The 24,474-nt window shown below is 36.5% G+C and overlaps 1 protein-coding gene across 5 annotated transcripts in view; it reads left to right on the forward strand.

The window, feature by feature from the left end:
• Positions 1-24,474, forward strand: part of MTA3 (metastasis associated 1 family member 3) — a 137,329-nt gene that overhangs the window by 68,219 nt on the left and 44,636 nt on the right. For all 5 annotated transcript variants that reach the window (XR_009418072.1, XM_059468480.1, XM_059468479.1 and 2 more), the window contains exons 10-15: positions 5,033-5,107; positions 10,112-10,170; positions 12,612-12,736; positions 13,592-13,743; positions 14,789-15,011; positions 23,117-23,203. Coding sequence is in view for 4 of the 5 variants with exons in the window: in XM_059468480.1 (XP_059324463.1) it covers positions 5,033-5,107; positions 10,112-10,170; positions 12,612-12,736; positions 13,592-13,743; positions 14,789-15,011; positions 23,117-23,203 (721 nt within the window). In the remaining variant the exon portion in view is untranslated. The remainder of the gene's footprint in view (positions 1-5,032; positions 5,108-10,111; positions 10,171-12,611; positions 12,737-13,591; positions 13,744-14,788; positions 15,012-23,116; positions 23,204-24,474) is intronic.

The raw sequence follows: 24,474 nt of genomic DNA on the forward strand, positions 1-24,474 counted from the left end.
GTGTAGCTGACACGTGTGATTAACATATCTATACATTTTATCTGGCTGAAAGTCAATATGCTTTCTTGTTCAATGCTGTTGTTTGGAAAGATGGTGACAGAAGATTATCTTTTCTGTGGTTTAATATCAGGTAGGACGTCTCACGCTGAGACACTCCAATAAGGATTTTTACAAGGATCTTACAAGCATCTGAAAAAGGTCCAGGAGCTTTGCAGTGTGTTTCCACAATTTCCAGTGAAATTCATTAGCAGCTACATGGCTGACTCCCCTGGGTGTTTTTGGAAAGCTGGGGTTTCCTGCTATGATTAGCAGAGAGAAATTTGAATTCAGATAGGTTTTAAAATGTACCACAGGGAGTTGTTTTGACATATTAGATGTTTTGGCAGTTCTGAAAAGTAAAAGAAAAGTTTTCCAATATGTTCTAACTACAATCATTTTTGTACTGAAGTATCAGACTATAGGGCAGTAAACCTTTAATTTGCTAATTCTAATGCAGAGTAATGAAATTAAATGGATTGCTAGAGTTGCTAACAATTTGCTGCAATTTTTTTCACATTTTATGGAGAGTCTTTTCTTTTCAAGGAAAAATATTTCCTCTGTTGTACCATGTTCAAGTTGGGCTTCATGAAAAAGTTAAGATTTGAACCAAAATAATTCAACTTTTTGAGACTGAAGTCGATTGAAACATTTTCACATTCATCTCATACTGCATGACTCTGAGAACTCAGATTTTAAAATTTTCTTTACAGAAGTTTATTAATACTCTTTGTGTGGGGGAAAAAATGTAGGGTAAATGCAGAAGTCCTTACAAGACAGAAGTCCTTACAGGACAGTGGGAGGAGGCTTGGTAATGAGCTGTCTTTCCTTCATTTTCACAGATTTGGAATGGAACAGGTAATTGAATATAGGTGGGAAGTGAAGGCTATTGTTTTTCTAAGGAACTGACATTTTAATAGGTGTATTACATCTGCATGCTTAATTTTGAGATTCCTAAGGGAGAAAATGTTCATTACATTGATGACATAAGGTTGAACACTGCATCATGGCTGAAACAGCTCTTTTAAGTTCAAGAAAATATTACTGGAAAACAATATTTATAGATATTTTAGAACAGAAATCTTAAGGTAAACTGGCTTCCTTATTATTTCTTATACAGGCAAATGGGTCTCATTTGTAAGTGTACAATAGTTCAGGAGCTATGTCTTCTAATTAAATGGTTCCTAATATATAATATTTGGCTTTTGAAAATGCCCTAAGCACATAACATATTTTATTGGCTGTTTACAAGTTGGGTCCTAACACAATTTGTGACCAAGCATTCAGAAGGCTTGTCTCTGGTATTTATGTGGTATTTTTATTTTCTGTATAAATTTTGTGTTACCTACTACTGCATTAAAGTGGTGCAGTGTAGTAATGTGTTGCAAGAATTGCTTCTGCATTTGTAATATTCAAATGCTGGATATTTGAATGACTTTCATAGAAACTGTTTACAATGTTAAAATTGTGTCTTGGATACCCTGATAAAATTTTGTCCCAATACCAGCCCTCTTTCACTGAATATTCCTTCCCAAAATGCAGCTGTTTTGCCCTGATCACCTCCCAGAGCAGGAGACACACCCAGATCTGGTGATGGGATTGCATAGCCTACTGAGGGAACCTTAACCACGAGTCAGTGCAGCACAAATGGATGTGGGGCACTAATTATTATAGCTTATTTTAGTTAGAACAGGGATATTATCTATTAGTCACTTTTTTAATCTTTAGAAAACATCTACTTTATATCTCAATTTATATGGTACTAAGAACAGTGCACAATCTTTATTTAATTCTATGTAATTTGAAAGTTTTCAATTATGTTAGCCATTGTGTAGTCTTGGGATTTCTTAATTTCTCTAGTGTAAAATTTATGTGTTCTCACTTCCTATGTAGCAATCTAAAAGTGCAGGGATTTGAAAACACACATTTGCTTTTTAAGTAATCATCGAAAATAGTCCTTGGAGATTTAGATCCCGGATATGTGAAAAGTTCCTGCAAGGTGAGGTAGGTAGAACTATGTAGCATGTAAGCAGTGATTTTCCACCATAGTACTTTCATCTGTTATCCTCCCTCTCTTCAGTGGCAAGCCATTGATAAATTTACGTCTGATAAGTATCTAAGTACTATTAGATGTGTTGTAAGAGCGAGGGCAAAGAAGATAATGGGCTGATAGTGTACGTGTGAACTTGTTTGGGTCTCCAGGTAGGATCTAATGGTAAAACTAAATCTGCAGTGCCTGAGATTAAACTCCAGCCTCAGCAGTCACACAGTGGTGCCACAGGACAGGCAAGAAAGTCATGTTGCATGGCTGAAAGGGGCTGGTAACAGACTGCTGAAGCAGAAGGGTGATGTGGTACCTGCCTGAGTCATTACATCCCACAGGAGTTGCCTTTTCTGTGTCGGCCCGGATTTGCAGAGCACAGCTGCTGCAATTGCAGCCTTACACGACAGTTCTGTAAAGGGCAGATTAATTTACTTTTCCAGCAGTTACTGGGAACTGCCACTGTTTGATGTTCAATGTGCAGCTCAAGTATTAAGCTACAAACACTAAACGTTAGTAAACAAGATTGTTATAAGTTAAATGGTGTAAAGGTCTTTACATTTTTTTCGTGGCTAGGAGATGCTCAATTGTAATCAAGTTACCAATCTAGCTGGTGAATAATAATTTTCATCAATTGTTGACTCATTGACTCTTGTAGGAGAGGTTCTTCTATCTTTAAGACTCTGTGTGAATCCTAATCAAGCTAAACCTTACAAGCTAATTCAATTTACTTGATGTGCTTGAATTATTTCACATCCCAGAGTAGTAGAATGGAAAAAGAATGGCTATTCTATGTTCTCCAAATGTAATTATTTACCTAAAAGTAAGACAAAGATGATATACGTGTTAATTCTTAGTTTTTCATTATCAACAGTTTTCACAAATTTATAACTATTTCATCTCAGATATGGCAAGAAAGGCCTTAGTAATCAAGAATAGAGACTGTTTATAGAAAGCAGGAGCAACTGTTTTCCAGCTTTAGAAAATTGTGAAAACATGCCTTAAAATTACCTTGTTCATTTTAGGATGCATTATAATCCTAATTTTTTCTTGCTGATATAATTTGATTGGTCTATTTTTAGCCTGGGGAAACTAAAGAAATGTAAAACTCCCCTCTCTCTGTTTTTGTAGAGCTGATAGTTTTTGCTAATTTTCTCCTTCAAAAATGTTGTGCAGATGAGCATATTTACTTCATTCAAGAACACAATTTGGTAATGACAATGTATTAATCTGTGGTTCACAGCTTCACTGGCAGTTCAAAGCATTAAGTGCATAGGTAAATGGAATACAGGTTATCCATACTCAGTCTGCCAAACACCTTTTCCAAGTTTTGAATCAAAGTATAAAAGGATTACAGTTATTTGGTCCAAACATCCTAATTACCTTCCTTTAATTGTAAATACCTAGTGAATAAATAAACATACTGGTGCCACAGCCACAGTTAAAACAGATAAAAGTATTTTCTAGAGAAATTAGCATGTTCATGCTACAAACATTTGTAGCATGAACATGCTAATAAATATTCAGAAAGGAAACTAAATATGGATATGCTAAAATGTACTAATTGTCAATGGCGGGTAGTTGGGGTGACAGCATTTCACCTGGATGCCAGGGGGAATGTGGACCTGAAGACTGAGAATCATTTTATCTGTCACCTCCCATCAAACACATCTTGTCACTGGCCTTTTTGAGGGAAGATTTCTCTCAAGGCATAATTTACCTGAGAAAGCAAAAGGATTTTATGAACCTGAATCGTGTTACTATTGAGACATCAGCATAAGCATTTCATACACTGCTGGTTTTGGATCAAATGAAATGTTCAGGGATTCACACACTGTGGAACACTTCTGACTCTGAACCTGAATCAAGCCGCTTGAAAAATTCCTTTTGTAGTCAGCTCCTGCATGCAGGGAGAGGAGTTTGAGAAGATGTTTCTCTGGTGTTTTAGGAATTTAACCAAAGGTGCAGGAAACTCTTCTTTTGGCTTAAAATATGCAGAAAGCTGCCTAGTGGGGTCAGTATGGTTGGAAATAACAGTTTCCACACCTGTATTTTCTGGAACATCCTAAACATCATCCTCATTTCTAGAAAGCAGATAATATTTGCATTAATGTGTGCTTCTAGAAAATATAACACACAAATTACGTTTCCAAGTTATGAAGAAAAATTGCATAAATTGTCGATGAGACATCCTAATTTAAATTACAGAAAGACCTTCTGGAGTTAAATAGATTATTTGGTGATAATTAGAAATGATTGCCTAATTTTCTCCCTACAATTAGGTTAACACATTTTTATTTTACTGGTGAACGTGGGCACCAAAAATAATTGTCATTATCAAAGGCACCTTGTTTGTACAGAGATTTTTGTGAAATATTTATTGTCAGTATCACTCGTGTTGCCCGGGGTAACGTTTGTCCCTCGCATCCTTTTGTTTCTTGATAATAGTTGAGAGCATGTGGGAGTTTATGCAAAACTAGTGGTAATGTATGAGCTGCTGAGTTGTTATGGGACATGAAAAATCTGAGCTATGTATGGTATCCTTTGTATTTTTTAAGAGTAAAATTATCATGAGACTCAAGCACAGTCTTGTCAAGATGATTTCTTTTAGTGCTAACGTTATTCTCCAATGGACACACTTTACAAAAGATATTGCCTTCTGTGTTTCCTGATGGAAATCTGCATTCTGTTTTGATCATTTTGCTTAACTATATGACTTAAACAGAATAAATTGCATTTGGATTTGGATGTATGATACCATAATTCTGCATACTTGTTAATGATTGTGTATTAATTGCAATATGTGGTTTTTTGCATATGGATTCTAATGCAGTTATTTAACACATCCAGGTTTCAGTATTTGTCTCAACTATACTTGATTTTAACATGTGTTTAATAAGAAGTGGACATTGCAATTTATTGGAACCACTTTAACTTGTAACAAATGTTTTTCAGCTGCCTTGGAAGTCGCTGACTAGCATCATTGAGTATTACTACATGTGGAAAACCACTGACAGATATGTGCAGCAGGTAATTCAATGACTATTTCAGAATGAACCAGTCTGAGATACTCTTAAAAAAAGTGATCTTGTTAAACCATAAGAATCTGTTTGTGTTCTTGAAAAGATGTACAATGGGAGGCCCAAGGTAATATTTTGGGGTATAGACCAGTGGTGTTACAGGCTGCATTGTTGAATCCTCTGCTGTACATCCCATAGCTGTGAAGAGCTTTTAGCCTGTTTGTATTTTATGCTGGTTTGAAGCAGTAGGACTCCTGGTTCCTCCTTCAGTAGGGGATCAGATGGAAATGGGCTGCAGAGCAAACGCTTTAGACTGTGAAGCTCTGCCATGGGACTGAAGGAAGCACAAAATCCATTGTGTTACAGTGGCTGCTGGTGTTATGAACCCTTAATTGGTGCTTCTGGACAAAGCATTACTTTGGCAATACCAGCATTTCAAAATTGAGACCATTCTGCACACAGTGGTTTTGTTCATCCTTCTGATGGAATGTTCGACTGTTTGGGTTGCTCTGGAGCAAAAACACATCAAGATTATGTTGGGTACCAATACTGAGATGTTTTTAGCAGGTTTAGGCAAAATGTCAGTGTTGATGGTTTTTTATATATTGTACTCCTTATATATTTACTCCTTGGTTTAGACCATAAAATACTTGAAAAGGCTCCATTTTAATTGCTGATTTAATGTTTAAGCTAGTACCTCTTTTATTTGCCACAAAATTGATGGTGATGTTATGGACAGTGTATTGAAAATAATTTTTATGCTGTAATAACTACAGCTGTAAAATTAGATGGATCTTTGGACTTGTTTCAAATTAAATGTGTCAGAGGGATGATTAGTTCAGGTTGTTCTGGCTTATTTGAAATTGTTTCTACATCATTTTGTTAGGGCATGGAAAGTAAGGGACAGGACTTTTACAGTATTTTACTGCATGGTAGTGTCTTGGAGTATCACTAGGACAATTTAGTTCTATGGATAATACAAATAGAATATAATATGTTCCCTATAAAGGCATGTTTTTCTAGGTTTGTCACTATTCCTTTCACTTTAAACCCCTTTTTTTTCCCCACTGTTGATTTTTATCCTAGAGAGGTGCTGTCAACAGAGATTTGCTGTGTATCTTGTCAGCTCTTAATGGCTGGGCAACAGATTATCTTTAAGAATCAGATAAAAATGTGGCTTTTATTCTGAAATACTTGTTCTGGAGTAGTTGGTGAAAGACTAAGATTCCTTTTGTAGTTCTTTAGAGCTCTTTATGATTCTATTGCTGCAATGATCAAAGTGTATGTGTTAAGATTGCATATCCTTTCACAGGATTAGGGTTTTTACAGAAAAATCACATAGGCTTTATGGTTATCTGCAACCTGAGTGCTCTGGTAAATGCCTGTGTTTCACTTGTGACTAAATAAACTTCCAGCATCCTACTCAGACCACGGCAATACACTCAGGATGGAGTTCTTTAGCCATGTTATTTCAGGGTCATGTATGTGATCTTCAGTAATAAAACCAGTGTAGGCCAAATGCTTAATTTTTATCCTGGCTAACATTACTATAATCCTTCCTAAGAAGGGATCAGAACTTCATCATGCCCTTGTTTATTTTTTTTTTTTGAATGGTAAAAATTGATACAGTTCAGTCAAAACAATATCTGTAGGGGTTTTTTTTCCAAAAAGAACAAGCAATGATAATTGAATGTAGTTCAGGGAGAAAATGCATTCAGTAATAAAGTGGAAATTTCAGTTGTTCTTCTCTAAATCTCATGCATGAGGGGCAGGGGGACTTGTGGGAATGGGAAGATGAAAAAGGTCATTGCACATACTTGAATCTTAAAATACAATCTCTGAGTTCTAGATCAGTGTGATTTAGTATAAAAAATTGCTTTTGATTATCTTCATTTCTTTGTGTGAATTGGATGTGTTGTGTCAGGCATAAAAAGGGTTTATTTATCATAATTTTTACTAAATGTTATTCTTGCTAGGTTATAAATGTGGTGATTTAATGGCAGTGGAGGTACTGCTACCACCTTGCTTTGAGAGCATCTTCCCTTCAAGTCAAACTGAAGGGAAGATATGTTAAAGTTCTCTGAATTTGTCTAGCAAAACTAATTCAGCCTTGGGTAATCATTCCTGGTGGTAGGGCACTTGTCATGTCCACTGTGTTACATACAGTGTTTGAGGAAGGCCAGGTTTGATTGATGGCTTCTACAGAATGAAAACTTATTTGTGGTGTTCTCCTTGAAAGTCAGATTCAATGGGAAAAGACTTTACTGAGACTTCGTAAGAGGGAAAGAGTGAACACATTAAATGGTGGCTAAATTGTTCTTCTGCAACAGTATAATACATTAGCCTCTCATTTATTTATTTCCACTGCTGAAAACAGTACTAATTTAGGAAAGTGGTCAGTTCTTGGGATATTTTTAAGTAGATATTCTTAACAAAAGTTCTTAAAACCCATAAACATTCATTTTCAATGCTAGCATTAGACCCCATGAAAAACTGGGTTAGTATAGTCGGACCTCCCCTGCAATGCAGTCTGTAAAACCTGTTTAAATATTGTTTAAGATGTAAATTTTTTTCCAGGTAAAGCATCAGCTCTCGTTGTTACATTGCTCCAGTAATTTATTACATTGCTCCAGGGATTTGTTACAAACTGGTGCTTTGTTTCTTGTCTAAATATTTTCAGTTTCAGCCTCCAGCTTTTACCAGTTCTGTCTCTAGATTTCAATAGACAGAGGTTTAATCTCAGAAACTGCAACTATTGGTAGTTTTCTTTCTGCGTCCTTTCTTCTCTCTCTGTACTTAGAAGTTGGTATGTCAGTGAGAATTCAAGCTGTGACATGTTCTATTGCTTTTAGAGACCAATGGTAGCCATAATTTGAGTGTACAAAAATGTAGCTTATACTGAAATATCATTGCATCATTTATTTTTTAGAAGACAGTATATCATTCCCTTTAGTAAATAAAGGAGAAAAGCAATTGTTAAATTGCATTCCTTACAACCCCCATGCCAGTACTAAAAGTGTGCTAAAATTTAATCAATGTCAATATAGTCACTTCTCATTGACACTGCCATTTGGGCTTAATACAGCTTCCTACACATGCCTTTACATTCTGACACTGCTTCAGGGCTACTTTCATCCTTTTTTGCCCTTTATTGTATTTTCTCTTTTGCTTGTGGTAGGTGTGCAGTGAGATTTACTCATTTTTGTAGAATGACCAGTTTCTTAGGGAGCTCTGAGGAATGTGGTTACCCATTGCCTGTCAGTTTCACATGCTTCTGTCAGGCTGCAAACAAGTTCTATATTGTTGGATATAACAAGAAAAGGAATGAGAGACAGTTGTGGAAAACGTGTGTCCTGCTGTTAAGCAGAGGGAGTTCACCACTGGGATCTGTGAAATGTTCTCAGATTAAAAACTAGCAGTTTATGAGACCTGGAGCATGCTGCTGCTGCTGTTCTTTCTCCTTGCTCTTGTAAAAACTGACCCAAGCAGGCAGAGCTGACCTGTTTGCATTTTTCTGTGGGCCTGCTGAGGGTAGAGCAGTGTTGCCAGGTCTGGCACTGGGGAAAGATTTCAACGGAACCAGCAATGTCAATGGGATTCACTTCTGTAGCTCCAAACTGGGCATCTTGAACAGTAAAAAGCTGTAAGGAAAAAAAAAAACGAACCTCTCTTTTGGAGATAAATGGAAAAGAGCTCTCCTTGCACAGGAATTAATTAATGGTGGCATGGACTGATTAGAAGTCTATTTGTTACACATTACTCCTTAAAGATGCAATTTTACAAGTGAGAGTTTTATAAATGGACAACACAGAGGCAACTTAATGAAATTGAAAAGAACAGCAGTTTACACCAGGAGGTTCAGTCAGACTGCTGGGCCAGTAAAGCTGAATTGCCTTGTAACTCACCTCATGGCTCAGGCAAGGGACCCTCAGAGCAGAGTCATCTCATGATAGTTTTCTCAAGGTGGGAAATATTTTCCTGGATTATAAACCTTGCAAAAGTTGGATATCAAAAAATAAGAGTACAGCAGAGACGAGAAGTGGCTATTGCAGGTGAAATGAAGGACTGAATTTTAATCACCTTATAAAGACAGGTAGTACTGATTTATTATTGCTGGCTATAAATCTGTCCCCTCCTCTTTTTTATCCTCTGTAATGAAATTGACCATGATTCAAATGCTCTTCTCTCTTGTTTTTCCTTTTTTTCTCTCAAGTGAATAGAAGTAATGTCTTGAGTACAGAAAATGCAGGGAAATAATGTTTTTTCTTCATCTTTTACATACAAATGCTTTGGAAAACCTGTGGACACCTGAACTCTGTATTTCTTGTGCCACTGCTGAAAAAATTGTTGTCTTAGTTACTTGTATAATATATGGTAATTACTAACAATTCTCAACATTATAGAAATGAAAAATGGTTTAAGTTTGTTGCCAGAATGAAGAAAGTAATGATTTAGTAAATTCACAGACTATGTTGACAGTAGTATAGCTGTGCTGTCACTGTGGTGTTCCTGAGCCACAGTTTTGATGGCATTTAATGCTAGTAAGTGTTTAGTTATTTCTAAGACTCAGTGGACTTTATTGCTACTAGTAGTGTGGTATTAAGGCTCAGCCTCACTCTGGACAGAACAGACAAGTTTTATTACATGACTGGTGAGGAACATAATTTCATTCATTTAATTTTTACTTAATTCTGCAATGAGGGGTAGCCACAGTGTCATACATATTTATATAGATGTGATTTATGTAAGTTGTCATTGGCATTTTTACAGTTGTGGTGTCATATGTGAGGCCTGTGAGTTTTACTGGGAAGGATAGCACATTATGATTTCAAACTAATACTAAAAATCAAGAGCTTGTTTTTCACGATTTTCATTGTGTAGGTTTCTATGCTTGTTTTGGAAGCTCTTCTGAAATCACAAAACAGAAATAATTTAAAGATGTGTTGTGTGCAGTTTTATGAAATGTCATACCTTAATGTAATAAAATATTTTAATGTGTTAATTTTTCAACTAGAAACGTCTGAAAGCAGCTGAAGCAGAAAGTAAATTGAAACAAGTATACATCCCCACCTAGTGAGTATAACAACAAATTCATTTTTTGAATAATATACAGGTAAAATTGAAACAGTAACATGCAGTTACATGCATGCTATTTTCCTAGTCATCTCTCCAATGGTTACTTTTACAGGATTTATTATATTCAGAGATATAATCCGAAAATGCCAGAAACTCTTGTTTTAAGTGAAACTTTCTTACTTTACTGATCTTTGTTTTTGACCTGCAATTTTTTTTGTCTGGAATAAGAAGTTTTACAAAGGATGATCAAGTGCTACCTGTGGTCTGTTCACATGCAAGAAGAGCCTGTTAATTCAAAAAGCAGTTTTTGCAAAACAATCTCTTCCAAATCCCTGTAGCACAACACTTCATATTTGTGTAAATGCAATATGTCAAAGTAGAAGCAGTTTTTAATGTAGTTACATAAAATAAAATGAGATAATTTTCCATTACAGTTTTATCTGGCTGATATAATCTGTTCTTCATCTAGAGACAAGAGATGTTCTGGTTCTAAATTAAAGGTAGCACGCAGCCCCAGATCTTCTATCTTTGACCACATGCTACTAATGCAATCTTGTTTTCTTCTGAGGGGTTTTTGATCTGTATTTCTTTTACATTTAAACTGGATGCTATATCTGCTTCTGTTAACAGATATGTGATTTGTAGAAAAAAGATAAAATCCCTCCTACATATTCATAATTTCCTCAATATTATGACAAGAGAAAGGATTCCAAATCACCTTTTTCTAAGCTTTCTGTGGGTATATTCAGTTTACTTATATATGAACTTCCCATTGTTGTGAGTGTTTGTATAACAGAAGAATGTAATAACAAAGGAAGTACTTCACAAAGATTTTTGATGGCTTGTATAAATTACATACAATAGAGCTTCATTTTCATATTTCATACTGGCTTTTGTGTCTTAAACTGATGTTACGATGAAAGCAGCAGACTATTAAATTTATTTTAATCTTAGAACAAATTTTGTGAGTTTTGAAGCTCACGTCTCTAACAAGTTACACTGTTTAAAAGAAGCTAAAAACTCTAGTATGAGTGTTCCCTAACCTTCTCAGATGAGTGGCTGCTTTAGGAAAACCATAAGATGTTCAGACTTTACATTATGAATTTCAATTTAATTTCCTTGGTCCATGTGGACAATTATGGATTTTCAATTAGCTCACAGTAGGGACCAGCTGTATTGGATGACAAAATGTGGGATTTTTGCATTTTTATCTTACTGCCTGTCTTTTGCCTCCATTTCAAGACAAAATCCCTAGTCAACAGCAGGAGGATGGTAGGACTTCTCAAGGCTTTGGTATCTGTGGTGGTGATGGGATTGCTAAATGCTCTGCTTCAAGACTTATTTATTGCATTTGAAATCTGAGCAGAATTGATTCTCAGAGCTGAGTACCTTTTTGAACTTGATCATTAGGTATTTCCTGTAATTGCAAGGTTCTGTCCTTAATTCCAGAGAGTCCCTTTCAATTCATGGCATTTCTGAAAGGTAACTAAGCAACAGATCATAATGTGGAAGACTTAATTGTCTTTCAAGCTCTTCTTCTGTACCTTGAGCCCAGGATAAAGAATATTGGAAATTGTAAAATTGTCTCTTGCTGATACGGTGAAAAAGGAAAAGGCAGGAGACAGAGACTTGATACAGCAAAGGTTTCTTCATTTGTCATTTTAACTTTTCTTTAATGTATTTTATGCTGCCTAAAATGACAAATAATTATCTTAGGAATCAATGTATCCAACCTTGCATTGTATTGAGGGTAATTAACACTCACAAAGTTGAAACTCTGGAAATATTACACTTAGTGAGGAGTTATATTAATGCTCTCTGAATTAATTGACCTGTAAAGTCCTACTTCACTAAAGTATTAGAAGCTAGAATAATTATGAGAATGATATAGTACAATAATATTCAAAAGCCAAACAGAAATATCCAAAAAACAGTTAGCCTTCTCGTAGAGGAAATAATTTAGAAGAGAACTGAGACAGAGCAACCAGATATATGGGTGAGTTTTGCTGTGGTTATAAGACATTTGTATTACTGTGTGTACATTTCAGACAGGAGGCTGTTTGACCCCTTCCTGGGATCAAGAACCTTGGAGTATTACAGGCACTGTTGCTCCTCTTGTTATACTTCACTCAAAATCCATCCTCAACTCGTAAACCTTATCTATTGACTAGAACCACCTTCTTAAATTCCATCTGAGCACAGTAAAAGCTGCAAATTGGACTGTCAGAGCAGCTCCTAACATAGCGAGTGTCTGACAATGCTGAAAGTAATAGAGGAGTACAAAAATTATCTTCTTGTTTAGAGAAGATTTTGTAGATGTTGTCTGCACACATCAGATTTTCAGAATTAGATTGTTTGTCTTCCTGTTGACTAACCAGTTAATAAAACCTTTTTTTTTTTTTTTTTTTGTTGCAACCTTTAAAAAAATTTATTTAAAGCAATAAACCAAATCCCAATCAAATATCCAGCAACAATGGGAAACCTGCTGCAGTCAATGGAGCAATGGGAGCTTCTTACCAGGCACAAGCCACAGTAATAGGTCGGGCTTGTGAAAGCTGCTATAGTAAGTAAATATATTTTTTAATGACTCAAGAATTTGGGTGAATTTTAATATGTGCTGTTAGAAAAAAAAGATATATAATATTGTTAGGATATGACAGAGGATAATTTGCAATTGCTCTTATGGCAGAAATATCTTTAAAGTTAGAGCTGCCTTCAGTATATTAATAAAGTATTCAAATTTCTTTATGATTTATTTTTAAACAATTCATAAAGCACAGAAAGTTTCAGTAGTATAATATGATGGCATTGATCTGTTATTCCTTTACCTTCACAAAGCTAGATTCAAATTTACTTTTGTTTTTTCTTTAAGACTGCAGAGTTTTTGAGGTTTTTTTTTTTTTTTCTTTGAATGGTTTTGGAATGTTTTTCTCCCTTTGTTGTTGTTGGGAAAGATGGGGAGGACTATTGTTTCTTTCTAGTATTTTGTGTGATAATTTCTGTTGCACTTCTTGGAATAGCAGCCCTCAACAGAGGTTATATAAGAGCAGATATAAAATCCAACTTAATTAGCCTGTCTTCCAGGGTGAGATTAGAAATAGTGGGTTTGTTGTTATTTTTTCTGGTAGTCCTTTGGGAGAAAATCTCAGCAATACAAAGTCCCTGTTTTGAAATTAATTTTAGAAGCATTTCCAAAATTTCCATTTAGAGTTCACCTCTCTGGTACTTTTGTAAAAAAATAAAGCAACAAACAATTCAAATTCTTACTTTCAGTGTGAAATATATTAACTATTTATCCATACAATGCTCTGCTATTGCCATGTGTTATGGCTGTATATAATAATCTATTACAGCATTTGGATTGATTGCAGTGAATTTAACTTGCACCAGTTCACCTGTGCTGCTTTCTCCTCCTCAGCTCCGCAGTCTCACCAATGGTATTCTTGGGGCCCTCCTAATATGCAGTGTAGGTTGTGTGCATCTTGCTGGATTTATTGGAAGAAATATGGTGGCCTGAAAATGCCCACACAGACAGATGAAGATAAGCTGTCTTCCAGCCAACCTACAGAGGTAGGATTGTGTAGACAAGCTTTTCTAAAACAAAACATGGTGCTTTCACCAGACTGCTGTGATTTGATTATTTAATGGAATGGTTTTCATTTATGTATTCAACTTTGGTATTACAAAACTCAATTTATTAATCCTTTTTCTGTGTTAAGTAGAACTGTACAGTGCTTAGGCCTTGCCATATCTTTATTTGACTATTTCTTGTATAAACAAGCATGTACTTCCTGCATTTTTGGTGTAAAATGTCATTTTGTCTGTCAAATGATGTGTTATCTCTGCAATGTTAAATCTATTATATAACATATAATTTAGAATGGTATTATATACCTGTTCTCAGTAGAGTTATCTGCTCTGTGGCTTCCTGCACAGGCCTGTTTTTTGTAAAGTGCTTAGACATGTTATTCATATATTCCTGTGAGTTCTACATGAGATTAACAACAAGAGTAGAAAGACTTTTCTTTTTTCCCCCTGTAGTGTCTCTCTTTCATAGACGCTACAGGGGGAAAAAAGAAGTGTCTGTCTTTTACAGACACCACGTTCTTTTTCTTAAGCAAATTTTGGACCTTGTGATTTTGTCTCTTTGAATTCTGATGCTTCCTGATTAGACGTAACATAGGTTGAAGAAAAAAAGTCACAATTGTTGATGGTTTTTGAACATAGCATTAAAATAATGTTCTAACAGTGGAAACCTAATTATACCTCAACTAATTTAAGTCACATTTCTTCATGTACACACACATATCCACAATCCATATTCTGTTTCTGGCAATCTCTCTTTCTGCAGAATCACTACAGTGATCTTGCCTGCATTGTCATATTCTTGCTCTGGTAAAAGCAAAAATGAAAAAGAATGTTTTGTAGTTTTATTCCTGCACTATCATCTGGTGACCTGTTCTCAGTGCACTCTGTAGATTTGAATGTTATAACTGAATAGTCTCTCTTTCCCTGCGGATGTCCCGAATCCCTTTCCGAGGCCATCCTGACTTGTGGGGCTGTTAGGGTGCGGTGGCCGAGCCGTGTGTGACGCTGTCCGTGTTCTGTCCCGCAGGAGCCGCCTGTCCGAACGCACCTGTCGCGGCAGGCCACGCAGGGCACCCCGGTGCGCAACACGGGCAGCCCCAAGTCGGCGGTGAAAACGCGGCAGGCGTTCTTTCTGCACACCACCTGTTGGACAAAATTGGCCCGGCAGGTCTGCAAAAATACCCTCCGGCTGCGGCAGGCAGCGCGACGTCCCTTTGTCCCTATTAACTGTGCTGCCATTAAGGCAGAATGTAAGATGTTTTTTTAATTCTTAGTTCTGTGTGCTGTGCTTCCCACCCGTTTTTGTCTTTTAATTTTATTTTCTTTTTCAATAAACATTTCTTGTCTATACGCTTTTGCTTTTCATTTTTATTTTTTTCATTTGTCCAGCATATACCGACACATTGGTTGCCTTGAACAGGTCTTAAACTGTGGGAACATTTCAAATTAATTAAAAAGCTATCACTTCATTCCCTTTCAAAAATTGACAGTAACAAAAATGGGGGCAGGAAGGGAAAATCAATGCCACAACGTACATTCTTCCCACTAGGCAGCATGAAAGAAGTGTGCTTTTCTGTTGCTGGTCTTTTAAGAATTTGCTTAGCAGAACCTATAGATCTGTACATGTTGTATTTTTTTCAATGGGATTGGTCAAAGAATCAGGAGCTGGGGTTTCATAATAATTTAAATGTGGTGTGCAATACAGTCCTTTGTAACTGTGACAATCAGGTGGTGGTGATAGCCATGTTTATTCATCATAGTTGCATAATTTTCATTTTTTTCTGTTCCAGTTTTAAATTTTAATTCTAAATAAAATTCTGTATTATGCTTGTTCTTTTTATAGCCAAAATATAAAGACCTGATGAATTTCTAGTAGTATGACAAAAGGTTTTTGTAGATAGCAACAGTAAGTCTCTTCACCTGCGTATGTGTGTAAATTCTGCTGCAAAGTCACTGAATAATTCAACAGCTTTTGTATCTGTTTCACTGCTCACACTGTCTGGCTATGATTCCCAGTCTTCCATAGATACAGTTCTTGGAGCAGATGCTTGGTATTCCAGGATGAGGCATGCTGGTTCATTGTACTGTCAATTGTATTAGAATTGAAGAGAACTTTTAAGATCATTAGATGTAGGGTTTATAAGCATGTTCATTAGATTAACACTGAATGTTTTCCCAGCAGATGATGTCTGCACTGTTTATAAGAAATTTACTCCACAGAGGATTAAAATCTGATTTTGAGTAATTATTTTCCCTTTATGTACTTCAAGACCAGCCGTTATGCATATGCAAACTTTTCACCTACTTCTGCAGCACTCCAAAATGTACTGTATATTTCTGTTCATTGTCCTTGTCTAATTTTTTAGTTATTTTGGCCATTTTCTTTCTTCTTTTATATATATGCAAGTCAGGAAGAACTTTCAGATTTTCGGGAAACCCTGTGACAACTGTGAGAATAAAATGAGTTGTTTTTCATGGAAGAAGTATGTCTAAAGATGGATTAAGATTATATTTTTAATCCTCAATCCAAAATAAAGGTTACTTTGTGAGAGAAAGGTATTGTACCTTTAAATTTATGTTTCTGCTGCATCATGCAGGAAAATTCAAAAGTTCACTTGCACCTTATATCTTTTTATCAATATCTGTGTTTTTTCTCCCTCCCTGCAGTAAAAAATATTCAAAAGATGAAAGTTTTGTTTAAGGAGAAAAAACATCATAAGAAATAATTTCATCCAACTGTTGTTATGCATGTGTTCAGCCTTTAAAGAGAGGAATGAAAAGCTGGGCTTTTCAGCAGGAAATAGTAATTCTTGCTTCAACTGACAGTGCTGGGAGTGTTTTCTCTTTGCTTTGAGTGAAAGAGTTCTTCATGAGATTAACAGCTAGAGTAGAAAGATTTTTTTTCCCTGTAGTGTCTTTCATGTTTCCTTTTTGCTTAAGCAAACTTTGGACCTTGTGATTTTGTCTCTGAATTCTGATGCTTCCTGATTAGATGTAACATAGGTTGAAGAAAACAAAGTCACAATTGTTGATGTTTTTTGAACACAGCATTAAAATAATGTTTTAACAGTGGAAACCAAATTATACCTCAACTAATTTAAGTCACATTTCTTCATGTGCATACACATATCCACAATCCGTGTTCTGTTTCTGGCAATCTCTTTCTGTGGAATCATTACAGTTATCTTGCCTGCATTGTCATTGTCATATTCTTGCTCTAGTAAAGGTGAAAAAGAATATTTTGTAGTTTTATTCCTGTACTGGTAACCTGTTCTCAGAGCACTCTATAGATTTTAATAAGTAAATAGTCTGTCTTTTTCTGTGGATGTTCTGAATCCTTTTCTAAGGCTATCTTGAATTTTTGGATTTTTGAATTTTTAAACAAAATCTTTAATTAGCAGTAATGATTTCCAGTGCTGGATCCACAGATTAATTACAGTATTGAATGGGTATCTGTGTTGGTGTTAGAACTATTACAGTCATGCTTAACTAATAACCTGGCCAGAGTACCAGGTCACCCATGATGTGACGTGGCATGAGATGGTTATGAGGCCCAAGAACTGATTTGGAATTTGTTTTCCATGTTGGTTTGCTGAAACTTGAATCTAATGGCTGCTTAGATGCTTTGTCAGACTCGCCTGACTCTATGTGTGCCAAACCAGTTCTTGAAAATGTAACTGCATTTCCCAACTATATTGCATTAGACACCATAACAACACTCAGAAACCATAAAATCTGAAGGCAGACGATTGGTGGGGCACTTATCCCAGCTGCATACCAGGTTTTATGCCTGCTTAGTCTTGTGCAATTTGTTGAAGTGCCAGGTTGTAAATGAAACTGATTTCCCAGATCTGAGAAAGGCTGTCTGAACAAGCGTGTCACAGCTCAGTCATAAAATAAATTGGTTTTTGAATTCCACCTGTGTACCTGAATGCATGTGCAGGTACTTCTCATGTCTTGGAGGAGGTTGGAAGCTTCTGGGAATGATAAGGCCCAAGCATCTTTTAGCTGAAAACCAGGTTTCAACAGAATATTTTCTCTTATTGAAATCCACCCACCTCCTCTCCCACAGCCCATTATATCCACTGGCAGAAAGCAAGGTCCTATTCTGTGTTCTTTATACCTTCAGATAGTGCAGAGAATTAGATTTTCCTCATTAATGAAGCCTGTAGCACGACCCCTGCTCAGATGCCAGCAGGAGGTAGTGGAGAGGATGCATTTACATCCCAGTTCAATCTCGGGATGGCCACCAGGAGGTTGAGGAGGCACAGCACCTCCTGCTAGGGGCACAGCCCATCATGGAAAGCTCAAACTTTGTTCTGTCTGAACTTAATAGATTCACTGTGGTTGGTGACAATAAAATTGTCTGATGGTTTTTCAAGGACTAATTAGAATTGGCAAAGTGCTTTGGTAAGGTGAAATTGTTGTGGTCTAAATCTCATGCACTACCTCCTTTTTTAGTTTGAATATATTGCATGTGGTTTTTTTTAGAAAGTTAAGCAAGACCATCCTGTCTGAGAAAGGTCTCTTAATTAGAGAAAAAGCAAAGTGAGCATTCTTCTCAGCAGTCACTGTTGAGTGGATCTGTTTGCAGCTCACAGGCAGGTTGATAAATGCCTGGCAGGGAGCCATGTGTCTGTAAACATTATTGCTTCAGCACAGGGAGACTTTTGAGGGACTTTTTTTATTTTCATTGCTTGGATATAGCTTTATCACTATAACTATGTATATTAATTATAGTAATTTAGATCTGGATAACTACATGTTGTCTGTGTAGACATGATTGTCAAAATGTTTTCAGTGCATGGTAATATATTATCTGTATAATATATGTATAGTTATCTGGAAATGGGTGTGCTGATCATGATGAAAATTTGTTATACATTTAAATCCTCAGATTTATTAACAAATATGGTGCATAGTACTTGCTAGTGATCTAGTTTGGTGCAACAAAGACAAGTGAAAAGAGTAGAATATGCAAAATATTACTGATTTGTCTTTGTAAGCATAAAGTTGGTATTTTACTGATATAAAGCTACCCATTCATCTGAATTGAGTAACATTTATGTGTATTGGTTTGCAAACTATATTTGCATCCTTGATTTTGATAGCTATGGAAGAGCTTTTAGTTTTCATCTAGGATGAAAATATCTTCTTTCTTTAGCTTTCATCTAGGATGAAAATATTTCTTCTGTTGTTATCTTTGAATACAATTTTTGCCAGATTTTAATAGCCAGCAAAAGAATTGACATATTGAGCATATAATATTGAGCATATTATTTTTTCCCAAAGTTTCTAAGAATACAATTCAGGGAATACAGTACATTCATTAGATGATCTGCATTTTCACAGAGATATGATGGAATGTCAAAGAGAAATAACTTGCTAATGAGAGTCTCTCTAAGCTTAAGAGACCTACAAATCTAGTTTTTTTTAAAGAGGAAATAATTAGAAAATACTTTCATATCTAGAAGCACAGCCTCATTTGTTATCATCTTCTTGGCATTACTGTTTTGATTCACCTCTGTAATGCCCACATCAGTCATCATGCTTGGCAGCTTTAAAGCCTCATAAAAAATGTGTTTCACACTGTGGTTTTTAATGTTATTTCCTAGAATTTTTCTGGTTGTGCTGAATTCTCTTTAGGGTTATGGTGCCCGATATTATGTGCACTTCAAGATATAGAAAGTCGTGTTTTCTATTTTCCTATCATGTTTTCTAACATTCTGATTTTGATTTCTTTACAGTATTGTCTAGATATTTTTAGAAAGCTGTTGATGCTGACTCCATGAATACTCTTCTGCTTTGTGATGGTGTAGGAGCTATCATTATATCTATATATTACAGTGATTTTACCCCTTCAGAATTCATTTACATGCATTGCTTGCTGCTGCTCCTGTCCTTTGCTATCAGTTTTAGCTTTGATTATGTTTAGAAATTTCTTATCAGGAAATTTTAACTCTCTAATCACCTCTTTTTCTGCCCTTTTATATGTTGATCAGCACAGATCATTTGGGGATTACATAGACAATCAATTTTAATAAGGTTTTAATTCCTGAAAAAAGCCTCTTTTACTCTGTAACAGCTGGACAGCAGAAGTCTTTGGTGACTCATTTAGGTAAAAGCTCTCTGAAGTGCCAAATTGGATGCCAGATCAGCTGCATGTGGGCAGGTCATGGTCCCCTCAGAGGATCCTGGCAGGCCTAGGAGACTGGCACTTACTGGTTTATAGGACATGAAAGTAGGAAAGGACCCTGGAGGTCTCTGATCCCACCTCTTGCAGAAGGTTCACGTGCTCATGGGCCTTTAGGCCAGATGAGCTTTTTGTATCTCCACAGGTGGAGACTGCATGACTCCTCTGGGCACCTGCTCCAGTGTTTGATCAGCCTCAGAGTAAATAATCTTATCCTTGTATCCAACAATCTCCTGTCCCCCAGCCTGGCTGCTGCCACAGACAGGAGCAGTGCTGTGCTGTCCCTGTGTTCCTCTGAGCAGGGTCTGGCTCAGTGTCTCTGTGCTGGGAGGCTGAGGTGCCAGACAGGTGTCCCCTTGTCATTCCCTCTCAGGGCTGCCCAGAGCAGTTCCCCAGGCCCTGGATGTGCTGCACTCAAACACCCAATCCATCAGCTGGCCCTGCTCCTTGTGCCTGTATCTCTTCCCTGGTGGGGACCCAGAGCTGGACACAGGCTCTGGCTGTGTTTGCCATGGACTGAGGGGAGGGGTGATCTCCTCCCAGCCCTGCCGGGCGTGTGTGAGGCCCAGCGCGCCATTGTCCGTCCTTCCTGCAAGGACGCGCCACAACACAAGTCATGGGAACACGCTCAACTTGCCTTCCCTTCCAAGGTCTTTGTTGGCTCCCTTGATGTTTCCAAATTTAACCATGTGCTTCTATTAATAATGCAACCTTCTGCCACTCTGCAGACCTACTTACTGGAGAATGTTATCACATTTGCCCTGGTTTTGTTCTCTTCAACCAAGAACATTTAACCATTCATTAAACACCAGCAGCGTGTCTGCTCAGCAGTTTGGATGAATTCCACCTGGTCCTGGTAACTTGGTTCTACTGATTAACCAGTTTGTTTTGTAATATTTCCTATGGACACTTCAATGTGACACAGTTCTCATACTTTCCTCGTCAAAGTATTTTGGAAGTGAGCTTCTTTAAGTGCTTCTGCAATGAACAATGATACAAAAAATGTGTTTGGCTTTTCTGCTGTGCCTTTATTTTCTTGTGTATTTTCCTCACACCTTCATAATCTATTGCTACAGACACCAGCACACTTTCTGCTTTTGCTATGTTTGAAAAATATACTCAAAAATATCAGATTACTTCTTGTCATTATTTTTTTTCTCATAGCTTCCACTGTTTCACTGGTCTTACTTAGATTTTTATTGCTCATATAAAAGATCACATTTGATTTTAGGACTTGCTTTAAATTTTGGGAGTTTTGATATCTTCTTACCCAAATTTTATTCTCTGGTTTTACACTTGAGAATGATGCACAATACAACTTCTATGTTCTTCTCTGTGTTCTGCATAAAGGTCATAAACTTTATTATACTTTTTATGGGAGCACCTTGTTGTGGATCAAAGTTTGCTGCTGTTAAGCTTGCTTTACTGTTTCAATAGATAGGTGCGCTTTGAATACTCACCTTTGATGAACATGCTTTATCTCAAGCATGAAAATTGTGCTCTCCTTGCAGTATGTGTTCCCAGTCAGCATATAAATACCACTACATGATTCAATATCTTTTTTTATAGTGAAGGCACATAGATGGAAAATTTTCTTGCTAATTACTTCTTAGGTGATGCTTTGCTGTTCTCAAAGTAGCTATAAAATACTATATAGCCTCTGCTTATTTTACTGAGGGAGTCAGTGGAGACACATCATTCTGCTCCACCACTTAAATAATTTCAGGTGTTTTGCAATATTAAAAAAATTCTGGGCACCAGGCCTTTTAGGTTTTTTTCCTGAGCATAGTATGTTTTGTGATTAAGAAAAGGTAACAAAGTACTTAATGTACTCAGCATTAGGGCTCTGGAACCTTTGAAACCCATTGGTATTTCCACAATTTTATGTAGGTTCCTTAATCTATGAAAGTAAGTTGTCTGCTTACTTTCAGTGCAGCTTTGTCTGCTGCACTGAAAACATCTTGAATATCTGAAATACTTATTCCAGTCATTGCTGTGCCTTCACCATCTTCATGATTTTTGCACAGATCTAGATTAGAATTGAAAAAGGGATTGTAAATGCTTTACATGGTGTCTTATCCTCTTGCTGTTGCTGTTTACTGTGTCTCATGTGCTGGAATGGAGCAAAGGAAGAGTTTGGTGAAACACAGGGAGGAGTTGCAATTATAATCTATATAATGTGTCCCTTCTGTAAAACTTGTAAGTAGGTATTTGTGGGAAGCTCTTCCATTTGAGGGACCTCCTGACCTATATAATCACTGTACGAATGCAATTTTGTACAGAACAGAATACCTGTATTCTAGGGATACTGGAAGCTCTCTATGGGAGCTGTTTGTGCTCTTGAAAGACAGGAACCCAATTATTCTGAATACTTAAAAAGAAAAAAAAAAAAGATGATCTATTTCCAGTTGTCTTGAAATGATTTACTGAAACCTTGTGAATTTTTGCCTTAAGTTGACTGACTTCATTGTCTAAGCATTAACCTCTTTATGTTAACACTTTGTTTTTGGGACATGTGGATGGAATCTTTGCTTGTGTATTCACAGTAGCAGCAGGAAATTTTAGGCAGTTGCTGCACTGCTAATTTTCTCTTAGCAGAGAGTTGCAATCTTTGAGATCTTTGAGCTCTGTAATACTTCGTTAAAACTGAGCATTTTGTTGAAAAGTTTACAGTGAGGAGTTGTATGACAAAAATCAGTAGTCCCAGCTTTAAATCCTTGACTCTGTATTGCCCCATTTAGAGACAGAAAAGTGTGTAGAAACCAAAAAAGAATTCAATGAAAATAATTTTTAATAGCCAAAACTGCATTTTTAGTATGCATGTTTTCATCTATGTTCCATTTGCTTGGCTGTCTATCCATTTACTTGCCAAAGTCTATCTCCAGAAAGACTTTGTAAGCAAAAACTACAGTCTAGCTGGTATTAAAACTATGTTTCTTTAAAAAAAAAAAAAGAAAAATCATAACATCACTTGCATGAAAGAGGACATGTTCTGCCTTTAAATATTCATGATTAGAAGTATTGATGATAAAAAGGAGAATCTAAAAGTTAGGCTAAAAGAAATTTGTGTTAAAAATGCAAGTCAGAGACTGGTTGGTATATCCTAAATCTGTTTGTAATAGTAAAATATTTAAACTGGGTTTTATTCTTTAAAATTCTCAGATGCAGATCGACATTGTGAACTTGCTGGGAATCCTCTGAAGATAAAAAGCACCAGGAAGCCACTGTCATGTATCATTGGGTATTTAGGTGCGTATCTGCCTATGGAGAATAGCAAACCAAACAAACTTTCAGTGTGTACTGAAGCATCATAACCTGGGATGCACAAAAAGAGAGAATTTATGCTTTTAGTAATGTGAAAAAATTCTGAAGTTAATAAATTAATAATAATGGTGGTCCACTTGAGTTACAAAACTGCATGGTTGAACTTTCAGGATATAGGCAGAAGTCCTCCTGATACTGGTTTAGTGTCAGAGTGACACCTGATGTAATTTAGAACGTGAAGAATAGTCTGGCTCTCTAAATATAAAGAAGAACTGCTCAAAGGGGAGATTCTCAGGACTGCTCTACTGTGGCCTTTGTATCCATTTGCAATACTACTTTTTACTTAAGAGCAGGGGAGCTCAGCCACACTAAGATGCATACCTTGTAATTTGATGACCTAAGTTTAAAAGGTGCAATGAAATCTGTACTGAATTCACAACCGAGAGGACATGAAACTATAAGTAAATGGGGAGAGGAAAAATTCTGATAATAATGATTCCTTGCAATGAGCCGTCAGTGACTGTTAAATATTTGCACAGTCATATAAGAGTTGTGATAACCCAGAGGCTGTTAATCCTCAAATGAGAATAGAAATCAATCAGTTGATTAGAGATTCAGCGAGTAATTCTGCTGTGTGTTAATCCTGTTCTACAGAAGTGAACTCTACAGCTGAGTGTAGAGCTTAGTCTAGATGTTTTGCTTATAATTTCAGTCAGCAGGAGGTTTGAACTAGATCAAAGTAAACAGTAAGTCTCTTGTCTTACTGAAATAGAAATCAGTTTTAATGTAGTTACAACTGTTCTTCCAGGACATCAATTTTGTTGAAATGCTAACTTCAAGAATGTGGGTAATGAGGAATTAATGCCATTCTCACTGAATTTTGATTTCTTCTGCCCTGGAGTTTAAGAAAAAAGACAGGAATAATTCCCTACAGACATCCCAGCTATGTGTGTTATGTGTATTGAAGGGACTACTTGGGTTGACTTGGTGGAGTTGTGGTTGTGAGGGGGGAAGCTGGACAGGGGATGGTTAATCCAGCTGACCTGTCTGTGCATCTGAAGAGGAAGTGCTAACATGGGGACACTTAGAAGACAGCATCTGTTTTTAGTGCCATGTTATACAGCCTTTGTGGAGTTGTCTCGACCCCTCTGGGAGTCTGAGTCTGTAGGTTTAAGAGAGTGAATGAATGAATAGTGTCAGGCAGCATTTTGTGAACTTACATGAAGGTCTGGTAGAAGATTAACAGTCCTAAAATA

Source organism: Ammospiza nelsoni, chromosome 3, assembly GCF_027579445.1.
Source record: "Ammospiza nelsoni isolate bAmmNel1 chromosome 3, bAmmNel1.pri, whole genome shotgun sequence".
Lineage (NCBI taxonomy): Eukaryota > Metazoa > Chordata > Aves > Passeriformes > Passerellidae > Ammospiza > Ammospiza nelsoni.